This window comes from Temnothorax americanus, unplaced genomic scaffold (genome assembly GCF_048541705.1).
Source record: "Temnothorax americanus isolate GAGA-0224 unplaced genomic scaffold, ASM4854170v1 Scaffold45, whole genome shotgun sequence".
Taxonomy (NCBI): domain Eukaryota; kingdom Metazoa; phylum Arthropoda; class Insecta; order Hymenoptera; family Formicidae; genus Temnothorax; species Temnothorax americanus.
The window spans coordinates 422,686-437,697 of NW_027509602.1; the positions used below are offsets into that span (position 1 = coordinate 422,686).

General features: G+C 34.9%; 1 protein-coding gene across 16 annotated transcripts in view; it reads right to left on the reverse strand.

Annotated features, from left to right (window-relative positions):
- Positions 1-1,080: 1,080 nt before the first annotated feature.
- The window catches only part of LOC143903281 (serine protease inhibitor 3/4-like), a 43,081-nt gene continuing 29,149 nt past the window's right edge, over positions 1,081-15,012 (reverse strand). The window contains exons 8-9 of one of the 16 annotated variants that reach the window (XR_013258674.1): positions 4,039-4,263; positions 1,374-1,492 (exon numbers count right to left, since the gene is read on the reverse strand). Coding sequence is in view for 9 of the 16 variants with exons in the window: in XM_077416758.1 (XP_077272884.1) it covers positions 4,103-4,263 (161 nt within the window). In the remaining 7 variants the exon portion in view is untranslated. The other 15 variants (XR_013258675.1, XM_077416758.1, XR_013258672.1 and 12 more) reach the window with 15 other exon arrangements.

Below are 15,012 nucleotides of genomic sequence, written 5' to 3' on the forward strand. Positions count from 1 at the left end.
TTAATAAAATGCTTATTTTAGACGTAATATTTTATGTTTTACTTTATATTTTATTATATGCTTAAAAATTTGAATGTATAGTTTAAATAAATATGTGTGTTTACAGGTCTAACAATAAGCAAGGGAGAGATCATGCCTCGAACGTGGTCAGACAACAAATTAAATATAACCTTGAACGGCAATTGTTTTTTCGACTCTACCTTGTGTATTTCTCATGTCAAGGTGAAGACGAAAAAAATATAGCCGTTCAAGGAACAAACCTCGAGATTCCATTATTCTAGCAGGTTAAACTACGGGTTGCAGGCCGAAGCGCCAGTATTTTCCGACTTTGCTGCCGAACCTAAAAGCAAGACGAGCCGACAGTGAAAAAGATGATAAATTTATCTTCTTGCCCTTGATATACATCCTAATCGGGGATCATGTATAGTATCCCCTGTTGGCATGTACATCAAGGGCGGGAAGCCTTATCTGACAAAACATCTACAGCTTAAAACGGACGAAGTATTTACATCTGAAAAAAGCAGACTCGATCGCCCAGTCCAAACGAGTCTGTTGGCTTCGTATTTCGTGCTCTTATCTTGCAGATTTAAGTATTAGCAAGAAAAAGAACGTTGTCAATTCGATCGCGGCCCTTTAAAATGGAATTATTGCCGCAAAATTTTTTTTCGGATCTAATACACTCGACAGTACGTTACAAACTCATAGCTGATAGAATTTAACATTAACTAATTGACACTACAAAACGCGTGCCATTTAATTTCGACTATTATATATTTTTAACAATATTTATCAAATTTAATTTTCACGTTTATTTGACATTAAGATAACTTGAATAAAATCAGTCGTAATAATTTGTCATTTATGAGTTGTCAAAACGTGATTCTCGCGCCGACAGTTACTCTCGCAGTATGAATTGAGCCAAGCGAGAGAACCAATCGGCATCGCGGAAAACCAATAACAATTCAATCTCTCAATAACGACAATATTGATAGATAATTGAAATTTTACCAAACGAGCCAAAAATCATTGCAATGAGAGGATAGAGGTTTCAATAATGACCGGTACAACAAAACTAGTGAGTATTCATGCCATACTTATTTTTAATATCTTTATTCATCACATTTCTGTTTTGCTTACATATGTAACGCACAAAAATAATCACGAACAATATACGTGATAAATGTTATAAATGCATAAAAATATGCGCACATATAAAAAGTTATCAAGCTGCACAATTATATTGATTGTTATATAAATACGTATCTCTTTTCTTGTTCTCCGTTAAATTTGCTTTGGTGAGGTAGTTAAAATTTCAGCAGCATCCCTTGAGAGACTCAGTATTCAGGATTAATAACATTTCCAAAGAAAAGCGGTGTCACTTCGCGAACGCCCTTTTCTCCCTTCGAGGAAGTCTTTACTATGGTATAAACAAATGGATGGTCTATTTCGAGTTCCTCCTCCTCGTAAAGAGCGAAAGCCTGTACCACAACACCTGTAACATAATTATTATAAAGCATCGGAGAAATGTATCATCAAATCCATCTATCTGCGAGACTCCACGTAGAGATAGATGGACTCGATATATCTCTTCTACCAGTATTTAGCATTTCAATTTTATCGTATATTAGACATTATCTCATATGTTTCATTCATTACAGATAATGTCTAATATATTTACTATTAATGTCTTCTTGTGTGTGCAATATTAACAATCTTGAAAGAACACATTCAATAGTAATATATTTTAATATTTCACACGTGACAAGCATAACACATTAAGGCGTAGTGCGTTAACTACAACTCAAATGAAACACAGTACAAGTTACAAATAAAAGCCGTTTATGCTTTGGCCAATACGAAAAGTGCATGCCAAAAGTGATCGTATTGATAAGTAAATTGATCTTCGATCTCGTATAACATTTGAAGGTTCGTCTCTTTTTTTCCTTTATACAAGACCTTCACATATCAGAATCGTAATTCTGTCATTTGCAACATCTTAAATTTTACACCGCTATTTACAGTATAGGAAATTGTTTTTTATAATCATATAACATCTGTATAAAATTAATTATCTTTCTGAGACGATTATTGCGGTTGAAATGAACGTTTAAGGGAATAATATATGTGAAGTAACAGAAATGAACACGATGATGATATTATGTGAGAGATCGCGAAAAAGTGCATTGAAATATTGTAAATTATTATAATTATTATAGAATTCTTTATATTCTTTAAAAGATGTAATTCAAGATTACCTACATCATTTATATTTTACAGTTTACACAAAACTCTGTTACATGATTATTGCGTGCTTGGGTGGTTTTAAAGCATTAAGAAACGCGAATTTTAATGAGCTTTTATTAATTCTCTGATAAAATATTGAAATACAAATTTGAAAAGTTCAAAAGTGGAACGATCACGACTCTTATTACGAATTTCAACGTAACTCTTTTCGCGTCAGGATGCAAGAAACGTTAAACGAAACATTGCATCGCCAACTACCGCAATCATTCATAAATTTATCGATTATTTCAGGCCGTTGATTCGATCTCCAAATTATCGGACTAATTCAATTTGGTGACGAATCCGATGAACAGCGTTACATAAGATTCTTCTTGCGGTTTCGAGTTAATGACACCATAGGCGAATGGACGATCGATATGAAACTCCTCGGGATCCTGGGTGGGGACAATAATTGAATAATTCACCATCTCGACTCCTGAAACAAATCATCGATTCCCGTAAGACTTATATATTTCCAATTTATTTTTCCGACATGTTTTGCTCCGAGCCTCGTGTTTTAAGCATGCTTCTGTCTCCTGTTGTATGTGATAGAACGCGCGAAGTAAATTGCTGTCTCATGCTGCATGCTCCATTTTATTTGTGTAAAGTTAGTTACTTTATAAAGAGAGTTGAACAGACGGAGGGACTCTTTGTAGAAAATTAAAGAATTATATGGAGGACACTGCAGGATCATGCTGAAACGTGTGCGACAATCAGGACAAATTAATCGCTTTAATATTATTTAACCATCTAGAAGGAGTAATCACTCAGAAATATACTGTATTCAAAAATTAAATTGTATATCACATGTTGAATAATTGGAGGAGAATAACATAGCTCGAGTCAGGCATTATTGTTATTTATTATCATTCACAATACATACCAAAAGTGCTTTTTTAATTATTAGATTTGTAACACGAGCTTCATATTTTTCAAATAAACATCACTTTGAACTAAGCTTGTAAATTATTAAACAGTGGGTTCGATAACATGTCCAATGAACAGATTTACAACGTTATTTTCGGTTTCAAGGTTTGATTTGACGATGCTGTAGAGGAACGGACGATCCACTTTAAATTCCAGCAGAAGTGCGGGGATGGGAATAGAAACTGGCCTTATTCCGATTACTGAAACAATCATTTATTTATGCTGTAAAATCTTCCGTCATCGATTTGGCTCCAACACGTAATGTATTCACGAAGTCCTGCTACTTCACATGCAACATTGCTACATGTATGGAACTATGTCATGCGTCGCTTATGTCTGATAATGACAACGAGACGTCGAGATGGACCTGTGTTATACCGGCGTGAAATGCGATTACTTTTGTAATTAACTCGATGAAGTTAATTTACTTTCGGTAGAAGACTCTTGAACATATTCGGACATAAAAATGACGGCACGCAAATTGTTAGTCGACTCATTTTAAACTCCCAGAGTGTCTAGCGGTCATGGGAACCCGGAAGATTTCCATGACCGCTATACACTTTAGATAAAAAAGGACAGAAAGTGTCATGGAAAAGTCATGGAATTTTGTGACTTTTCTGGAATGTCGTTAAATTCTTAAAAAATGACATTTTCTGTCGGAATCTTTTCCAGGTTTCCATGACCGCTACGGCTAGACACCCTGAGTCTCCCTTTAAACAATTTCACGCGAAATTATACTGGAATGTAAGAATATTGCACATCATCGTTCGTATATATTAATAATAAAAATAAACAACGCAATGTACATCAACTGTTAATAGTGTTTACAGTGGACTGCATTTGCTACGAAGCAAATAGCGAGGCCGCTTTCCCTTGCTGATTTCTTGCCTCTTCAAATTTCAGGTTGAACGCATTGTCCAAAGAAAAGTGGGACTATATCAAAGGAATTTGTTGCTGTGTTTGCGACATGTTTGACGATGCTATACGCGAATGGACGATCTATCAAAAAGTTATCGCCGGTCCATATCCGTGCGGATCGCTGATAGCTGATAACTGAAACAAATCGTTGGACAACGCGATGTAATACTTGCTGGCTTGATCGTTGATGCATTCGTCTTATTGTTAGCCATAACACGATTTTAGTCGCAAAGCGATTTGTTTCACAAACACTCGTTTACATGCAGCATTAATAAATTTCAACCTTACAATACCAGCAGTTCGTAAGTAATATAAATATTTTTTAGATCTTTTTTTTTACTTCTCTCAGTGCAATGTTTTATTTCTATTACATATCTTCCCTTCGACTCCTTAAATATTCATACCGATGCTTGATGTTGTTGATTTATTTTAAATTCAATCGTTCTCGTTTATTTCTTTTTAAAAATTTAATTAAAGTTATGAAGCTAAAAGATAGACACACTTAAATGTCAGCAGTCAAGTTCAAAGATTTTGGAGAACTTTGTTATTAAAATCATCAGAAAATTATTGGAACAAAGCACTCGCACAGAATATTTGAGTTGACCATTTAATAATGCTAATATTAAAGTCAGGAAATACTCGGAAGATATGGATGTCATTACATATTATTGCGGATTAAGGACATATCCGTAAAAGAGCGATAAGAAATTAGGCGCTTCCTCGGAACCGACTAACTTGACGATATTATAGAAAAATGGACGATCGATCATGAGGTCTTGAGTTTCCTGAATTATTTTGAAGACCAACTTCATTCCTGGAACATATTAGGATACATGTAGCATTTATACACGATAAAAATAGATTACCATTGACTTTCGTTTATTGCATATGCAAAAATAAAATATATAGAATTAAAAAAAGTACGTAATTGTTAAATATAAAATAATAAAACCCGAGACAAAAGACACATGTTCCAGTGCAAAATAAACTTTAGGAAAGAGAGATCTTTAAAAAATATAGAATTGTGTGCGAAAGAAGATGCAAAAATTATGATGGAATAAAAATTCATACAAAACATACAAAAATATCAGATATTTGTTACAATTATACATAAAATCAGCGAGTAATGTTTTTGTTACTCTTACTACTTGCTATTTGAATATCCTCTATTCGTAATGTGAAACGCGAGTGTGAGAATTGAAAAAAATGTTTTCTTTTTTGTTCAAAATCTTTACAAAGATGTAAAATAAATAGCGATAAAATTATATTTTTCTCACGCGATACATGAGATTTTGTAATTCGATATAAGAGAGAATGTCCATCACATTTTTTTTTATTAATAACTACATCTCCAACTTTATTTCTCACGTACATATAATTACCTTAGATATTTGCATATTTTATATATGCGTAACTTTACGTATGGTTGTTTAGTTTATATTTGCTTCGTTATTGAACATTTTATTTTTAATTTTAATTGTTAGTTCCTACATTTCTATACGTTATTAGGTAATTAATTGAGTTCATTTGGATGATTCAGGCGTAAAAATCCGTCCAGTGAATAAAGTTAATGGATCAGTTTCAATGCCACGCTGTGTTGCGATAGCGTATAAAAATGGGCGATCAACCGAAAACTCTTCAGATCTTCGAGGTGAGATTTTCGTTAGGAATCCTGAAACTATCATATTATATTTATTTATATTTTTATTTATTATACATAATATTATGCATGCAATATAGATATGTTATAATTCTTTACTCTTTGTTCAAACTCATTTATTTATACTGTAATATTATATATGTTAAACGTATACCTATATTGTAAAGAGAATAATAAAACAAATTAAGTAGAAGTTGTACGCGCGTAAGAAACTGAATGTGTAGATCAATGTCGAGCACGGAGAATAAGTACATAGTACAATAAAAAGAGAGACTATATTAATCTATTTAAAAGAAGATGTTCGAGTTAGTCGCGTGTATAAAAGCGTTTTAATACAGAGTGTTTTGTATTTATATTGTTACGAAGATTAAAATGTCGACAGTATTAATTTAACAGGAATGTGCACATAATTTTGAGTTCGTGTAAGGCACATACGAATCATTACGTATAATAGTCTAGATATGGCGACTGGCCAGTGAATGTTATAATTGTAATGCTGGGATCAGTCGACACGATTAATTTCGTAACCCGTTATATTTCAGGCTTAGCAACGATTCCGGAAAACAGTGTTATGGTGCGACGACTTCCAGATTCTTGGGTTTGATCAATTTTCACGATCGAGTAATGGAACGGATGATCGATATAGATTTCTTCCTCCCATACCAAAGACAAGGTTTCTATGCCTATCCCTGAAAGAAAAGTGTCGCTGATGGAGACAGGGATCCTTTTTGCGTTGTTAAACATAGATATCATCAACCAAATCGTTCGTCATCACAAATCATTCTCATGTGTGTGACTGACAATTTTATATTATCTTTTATAAAGTAGTAAAAAGCAAAGAGAGAGAGAGAGATAAACATCATGTGTCGAAATGATATGAACGAAGATAATGCATTTTAGTCGAAAGCCTTTAGATATTTCAACACTTCGATACAGAAAGATTCGCTATAACATTCAATTAACGGATAGTGGGGAGAAAACGAATGCGATTAAAAACAAATTTTAACTATATGCACATACTTATATTCAAGATTCTGGATATTATACACATGCAAAATATTGACGCCATACGACATGCAATACACATACCGCGTACTGTATATGTAAACCACATACGTATTATTATTTTTATTTTATGCTACATTAACGTTAATGCAGCAAAATAGAAAATGCAACATGTACCTATATATGGAGGGGTAAAAGCTGTAGTGGTGTAAGTCAACTTTTTTTAAATATTGACTTACATCACTGTGGCTTTTACCCCTCCATATATATATTGCAGTATACATTCGGACAAAGCAAATAAGCGCGAACAAACGCGAACGAACAACTTCAATGAGCGTGAATGGGCGAGTTTGCGAGTAGCAGCTATATATACTAGTATATAAATATTTAATACATATATCGATATTAAAACTAAGAGTAAAAAGACGAGTGAAAAACGATCATACACCGATTACATTATGGATTATAAATGAATCCGTTAAACAATGTGACGACGTTTGTGGACTTTCCGTCTGTCTTGACGATACGATACACGAATGGATGATCGATCGAGAATTTTTCCACCGGCGTGATCGAGATTACCGAGATTTTGTCCACGACGATCGCTGAAACACACGATTGATTATGACATGCGACCCACTCCCCTCGTCCGCTCGTATCGCGAAATTGTGGAGCAGAAATATAACATGCAAACGCAATGCTACGTAAATACATCACCGCGCTACTGCAAGAGGAAAATGTAAAGTCTGGACGCAGAGTAGCAAGTAAGAAAATTAGAAAAGAATAATACAGAAACGTTACGACGCACAGAGACATCAGGGCAAAGAGACAAGATGCAACAAAGGCTTAACACGTTTTCTCAGCTATTTATTGCAAACCTCGTGTCGACTATCGGGATCGTCGCCTTTTGGGGGGACTTTGAAGATGCGTAAGATGGATAATCAACTTTTCAGTCGGCTGCTAAATAGCTTTTTTTGTATAGAATCAATTAATATCTATACTAAATTTCAAGAGAGAACGCAATAAATTGGAATTGTACAAAGAAACAAGGCAAATATGAGTAATTCAATTTTATTATAAACATGTCACTTTACTCGCTGATTCCTAATCTAACAAAACGGTCTCAGCGAGAAAGAAATTAGAAGATGCGTTTATAAATCAGTAATATGCCCGGCACACACAAGCAATTGCACCATGTCGATTTCGATCGCGTTGATGCACTGTACTGATGACATTATAGAAAAATGAATGGGGTCGATTTATATTTCTTCTAATATTTAAATTAGATTTATTGTTCGACTTGGCGAACGACTCGATGTGATAGCTCGTAAGGCGATCATATTTTATGTATTTTGATTGGAAACGTTTATTCGTGACTAATAGATAAGGATTGATTTAAAAAAGTGGATCAATTGTCATATTATTTCCGTATATTTCAATGCCAAGCTTTTAATATATTAATATTTCTTATTTATCGCAATAGTACACAGACTAGATTCGACCAAATTATGTAAAAAACGTAAATAGAGATTAAATAATTTTCATTCCTTTGGTTCTTGCACAGGTACACATATAATACATTATTTTTTTATATCAATGTAAAAACAGTGGGTAAAGAAAAGATTTGAACACTCCATCTCTTTTGGAACAATTTTACACGAGAAAGAAAAATATTACTGTAAAGCACAAATAGATTTCTATCAAAATACATATCAATTTTTGTTTGTAACACATGAAGTGCATACTTTTCACTTTACAGTAACACTTTCGCATAAAATTATCCTGAATGACGGCGTGTTTAAATATAATTTTATTATCCACTGTTTTTTACATCCGTCAATTAAGCTATCCGAAAAGTCGTCGATACTTTCCCACGAATAGAAAAATAATATGCATATTCGTCACGTGACATATTTGAATAAAAACAAGATAAACACTTAATAAACTATAAACGCATACATACGTACAGGTGGTTGATAAATTATTATAAATTTCTTTCAAAGGTATTGAAAAAAAATATGTATAGACCTGAAAAAGGAAAATTATATCTAATATAATATTCAAACATAACGTATCTGTATAACGACATTAAAAAGTGATCACAAACGAGAGAATATGAAGATTATTTATATCAATAAAAATAATTTTACATTTTTTTACAAAAATTCTCTCGTATTATTTATAATTAAAATTCAAAGATTGAAAAAGGTACGACACACAAATATGTCAAGAATAATTGATCAAAAAAACAAATATATAATTTTAAGAAAAAATACCGAAACGATTCGTGACGTAAAATCTTACTTTTTGTCAAGATGCAGATCACAAACCAAGCATGTATCGATATGCATGACGTTTTATTTACTGCGCCTTTATTTATTGTAAGTCGGTACGGTAACTGTTCCGGTGAACAACTGCACGGTGTCATCGTTTCCATTCTCCTGATGCTGAAGAACCTTGACAATACTATAAAGGAACGGACGATCAATATTCACATTAATCGTTATCGTCAGACAGCGCATTTCGATGTCCACTCCTGGAAACAGATTATCGGATTGTTCGTGGGAATCGCGGCGAAATAAGGGTCGCGATTAGTCCTTATTCGCTTCCGTGGCACGATAAAAGGCATTGATATGCGTCCTGTTAAACTACAATGAGACGAAAGATGGGATGCCTAGCCTACATCTAGTGTGCATTATCGTGAGCATCGTGATGGTTTCGCGAAAATCATCTACTTTCTCTAATATCTCTTTCGGTGTTTTCTCTCGAGTTACGAGATGCTTCAAGTCGCACAATTCTCTTTCAATTCAGATATCAAAGATAACGTTGAAATAAACATGCTTCTTGTGATAAAATTTCAGTGATTAACAGTAATTAATTATTTGATATTGAGAATTGAAGTTTTTTTAGCAAATTAAATTTAAAAAATTGTTTTTAACGAAACCTTGATTTTAGTCTATTTTAATAAAAATTTATATTATATATATATATATATATATATATATAATATAAATTTTTTTATTATATATAAAATTTTTCTATCTATATTAAAAATGTTAAGAAAAAAATTTATTTTTAGAGTTTATGACTAAAAAGACATTTCTAATACACCCAATTTATTTTACAGAGAAATCGAATATAATGATTCTATTAAAGAATCTGCAATATAAAAAAAATTAATAAATAAAAAGACTCTCTATCTATAATAAAAGCACCGTACGTAACGCACCCTTGCCAAAAGCGGGCGTTTAAACTATCATACAGATGATGTGATAGGAGACATTTAAAATGAGACTGAATAGTGCGAGATCTGAAATGCTTAATATTTTATTAATAACTTCTTAAAAAAATGCAAAATTCAACAATATAATAAAGAAACACGCAGTAAGAAAAAATTCAAACAAATCAATGGTTAACCTGGTGCAAGCGAATGTTAAATGAACTTAACAGTTAAGCGAAGTTAAACAAATTATTATTAATATTATTCACTCCCAGTGTTTTAACGTTGTTATCTATTACTTTCTGTGAAGCCAGTAATAAATTTCGCATGATATTTCATTATTCTCTCGATTTCCAGGGTGACTGTCGATTTGTTTGAATGGAATTTTGTTTTCTCTTCTCGATACGGCGCGATCTAAGAGAGCTGCATTCATTTATGTATTAAGCTGTACCGTATTAAGTATCATATCGGATTATATTGTGTCGTAACATCAATCTCGAGATATATTAAGGGCTCGCTGATGGTTCAACGACGAATCCGACGAAGAGCGGAACTACGCTGTGTTTAATGGCGTAGTAGAAGGGTCTGTCCGCGTTGAATTTTAGCGACTCGAATAGATGAGCTGACATTCCAGGTAAGACTAGTACATCTATAAAAAAAATCACAGGACCAAATCATACGGACGTCATCGGGACGTGTCGACCTACATACGTTTCCGCGTAAGTCTCCTTCGAAGCGATTTTGTTAGAGCACGATCGACGCCAAATTCTTCCGTTTCCATGGGACTTTCGAGCAACAGAAGGTTGAAAGATGCGACCAAAACTGTTTTCGTCACGTTGCACGTTGAAAATATCGCGAGGGAGAAACTTTATCGAACCAGAGGTACAGAATACTAGAGAATTAGAAGCGACAGCTACGTAACGATATTTTTGTTCATTTAATTCATATTAATATATCTGTTCGATAGCGCGCGTGTGCTGATGTGCATGTATAAAATCATGTAATTTCGATAAAAGTGAAATTAAGTTATTATACGCTTTTTGTGGTAGTTTAATTTTATTTTTTATATCTTACGGTAACGCAGAGAGAGAGTAACGCAATATAGTATATAATATATAGATATAGAACGCAATGCATTTAGCATAAGCGAGACAAAGACGAGCGTATACGCACGGAGTGGGAGCGGACGGCCCAGTCAATGATTTAGGGCCGGTTGTGTTTCAACCAGTTGGTAAGCTAACTAATATAGTTAAATCATATGTCTATCTTTGTCCAATGTAAAGGATAAACAAAGACATATATATGATTTAACTATTAGTTAGTTTACCAACAGGTTGGAACAATCGGGCCTTAGGGCCAGTTTCAGTTTCTTACGGAAAATTCCGTAACATATCTATTAATGGTCTTACTTCTCATTATAGCCTTTGCTTCAAACGACCGAAAAATAAGTTTCTTATTGTTAATATACGCCGACCTTACAATGCGTCTTAGTTTTTACAACTAATTATTAACCGGTTGTTGCGAAAAATATTACCACATGCCTCGGTGGTCGAATTGGTACGACGCCCTACACGGAATGAGGGAGGTTCCCAGGTTCGAATCTTGGCTGAGGTGATAATTTTCGCAATAAATTCTTTACAGTTTTTTAATAATTAAATCGTGTCGATTTAATTGTGGGGGGATGAAAGGGTTTTTTAACGTTCTAATGATAACTGTGTTTCAAGTCCGGCTGTGTGATCGGAGCACAGTGAATAATTGGAATATATATGTGTTACAATAATACATATAAAAATTCGATATGAATTTTTCGTAACATCTATTAATTGCATTATAACAATATAGGCATATGCATAGAATTAACTTTGCATATTTGGTCTCTTTATGTAATTTTATTTGCTTTTTTTATTTTATTAAATTATATCAATTGTAATCATTACACAGTTATAAGCATTTTTAGAAAAAAGAATGATTTTTGTTTCACGGTAAAAACAGTAATGCGCGTGCCACTTTGCAAATCGACGCGTTATTTATTCTTCGAAACGCTATTGCGAAACGAGAAACGGAATTATTGCGATAAACGAGAGCCCGTATATTGTATATTTCAAAAATTCCTACGGTAAAATATATGTACGTATAACGAAAAATTCTCTCTGTGTAGAGCATCTTGCAACGAGTTGTATTGCAGAGATAACAAGCAATACGGGAATAGTACGATTACTGACGAAGGGGGAAGCGAGAAATGAGAAGGGATCGGAGAAAGAGGAGAAAGTTGGAAAATAAAAAAAAAATACTGAAATAAGGGAAGACAATATAGCAAAGAAGACTAAAGAATCTCTTTTAGAATTGAAATAATAACAATAGGGTAACAGTAAGAAATAAGCGTAGTGATAGAAAATATAAGAAACATCTATCTACGATATAATTATTTTCAAATTAATGAGAAAGTGCGAGATATATACTACACGAATCGCGGTAACGAAAAGCTGGTAATGTATTAATTATTTTATTCTCGACCATTTTATGTTCGATAAAATCTGCAATTTCAAAATAATTGGGCTAGATTGCGCGTGCGATGCCAAATTTCGATGTGTTTCCGCGCGGTTCATCGTGCCGTAATATTCGACGCCCGGGGCGCCGACTTGACTCGCGTTGTACCGGGTGGGGGTAAAGTTACCGACGCTGTGACCCGAGGGCTCAGTGTGCGCGTCGGAAGGTGGCAGGTGGCAGGTGGCAGGTGGCAGGTATGGAACACGGATCGACCGCGAGTCGCGGTGTCGCGACGCGTTTAATTAGCGGGGCCGCGATTAACCCGGGGTGTCCCGGTACCTTTGAATCTCTGGCATCCTCGCGTAATCTCGGCGTTCGTGCGTCGACGGGGACACGTCGCGTCGAGACTCGAGACGCGCGCATCCCGCGAGATTTATTCGATCGAGGTGTGTCGCGCGATCCGGTCGGCGCGGACACGGAGCGGTGAATCGTGGTTTCCGACGCCGCGCCGACCGCCGTATACTCCGCCGAGTTTTCGCCCGGGAAAGCGTTGGTTCGCTCGTTTTGCGGTGCGAGACAGCGATCGTCGCGAAAGAACGCGATTGGAAACGGGTGTCGCTCGTCGTTCGAATTACACGGGGACGCGCGAAAGCGCGGCCTCGAGCGCAAGCGTCGCGGCGTCGGCGTCGTCGCGATGGACGGCGCGCGAAGTTAGCCGCGCGACATTCGAACTCCCTCCTCGCATCGACTTGTGGAACGTCGCCGGGTATCCCGTGGGCTTGAATATACGACCTTATATCTCATTCCGGTCGCGATGTGCGGCACGCGGATTGCACGATTAACGTCGGGAGTGACGTGTAAAATGACGCGCGATCGTAATTAGCCTCGTTGTCGGGGGTGAGCGTTGTGTAAGTGCAATGAAGGAATCCGAGGGGAGGAAGAGGCCTAGGAGGCATCGGGCGACAGCGGAGCAACCCTGAGGTGAGTGTGATTCGTTGTTATTTATACATTTTTATGTATTTTTATTTTGCGGAATTGATCGTTTATCTCTATGACGGCGTGTTCCACGCACCGTTTTGTATCGTTTATAGCGCGTGTAAAATATTTTCAATTTTTGCTACTTCAGACATTCAATAAGGTGTTTATATTTGGAACATATTTTTTCAATATACGTCTGAGATTTATGATTACTTAAGTTATTTAAAAACTATATGTACTAGCTTTTATTTGTTGAATTTCATAAAAGATTGCGCCTCAGAAAAATAAGCTAAACGTCGAGAATAAAAAAAAATATCTTTTAGACATTATACATTATTAAATACCTGAAACCAGATAAAATTTCTAATCGCTCGCAATAATTATTTCTTGAAGGATGAATTTTTTGGAACCTTGTTATAATTCGAGTATATTTCTGTTTTACAGTGTTCGACGAACTTTGCAACTCCGCTGCTGCGCATCGTGTCGGTGAGTTAAATTAACCCTTATTTCAATCTGAGATTTTGAATTTGTGAAAATTGAAAAATGCATCTTATAGACGTGCATAGAAAAAATGTGCACGTATCAAAGAAAAGAATAGGAAAAAATCTTGAATAAATATCTCATTCAAAATATGGATGTGTTGTTTCAAAATGAACGGGCTAGCATATAGATGTTAAATCGGGTATATATTCAATCCTATATCTAATTATAAAAGTATACATCAATTTATTGTATGCGTACAAGAATGCGCACGGAAGAATAATCCAACAAGCTAATTTTATTCCAATCTTTAGCCCATCCATCAATAATCGATTTTTTGTATCATTTAAAATAAAATATACCAGATGTCACGATAGAGTGAAATCAGATGACGTGGACAATAGACGATAGCTTTAAGTAGGCTTAAATAGTATATTCTGGACTTTATGTTAATAATTCGATTTTATAAAAAAAAGTACATATCGGATGTGTGTGAACTGTATATTTTTAAGTATTAATATTTGAATGATTAAAATTGTCGCATCAAACCGATCGTTCGACGTTATGATGAAAGAAGTTTTTTTTTTTATGAAACTGATTGCAGAAAGGACAGATCGTTTTTGTTATAGAAAACATCTCTTTCAACAATGATAACGATTTCCTTTATTGCGAGCATCGTACGTGTATATACGAATGTTAAAGTACAAAACTGGCGTTTAGCGATTAACGTTACGCATTCAGACCAAAAACATAAGAAAAAGACGTAACTTTAAGGCACATTAACCGTGACTGCCAATTCTGCTCAATTTTCAAACGCATCTAGACTTTCGGTTCGATCACATGGCCTTGGAATAAAGCTACGCTTGGCGATTTGTGTTCAATGTAATAGTAGAACGGCAGGTTTACGTCAAATTCTGATGGTACCGGTCGAAATGAGGAAGTGAACACGGGTAGGACAACTGTAAACAAAATGCAAATTAACCATGTCATATCACCGTCTGAGAAACTTCCGTTGAATCCATTTCGCTTGCGTGAAACACGAATGTATGGTATT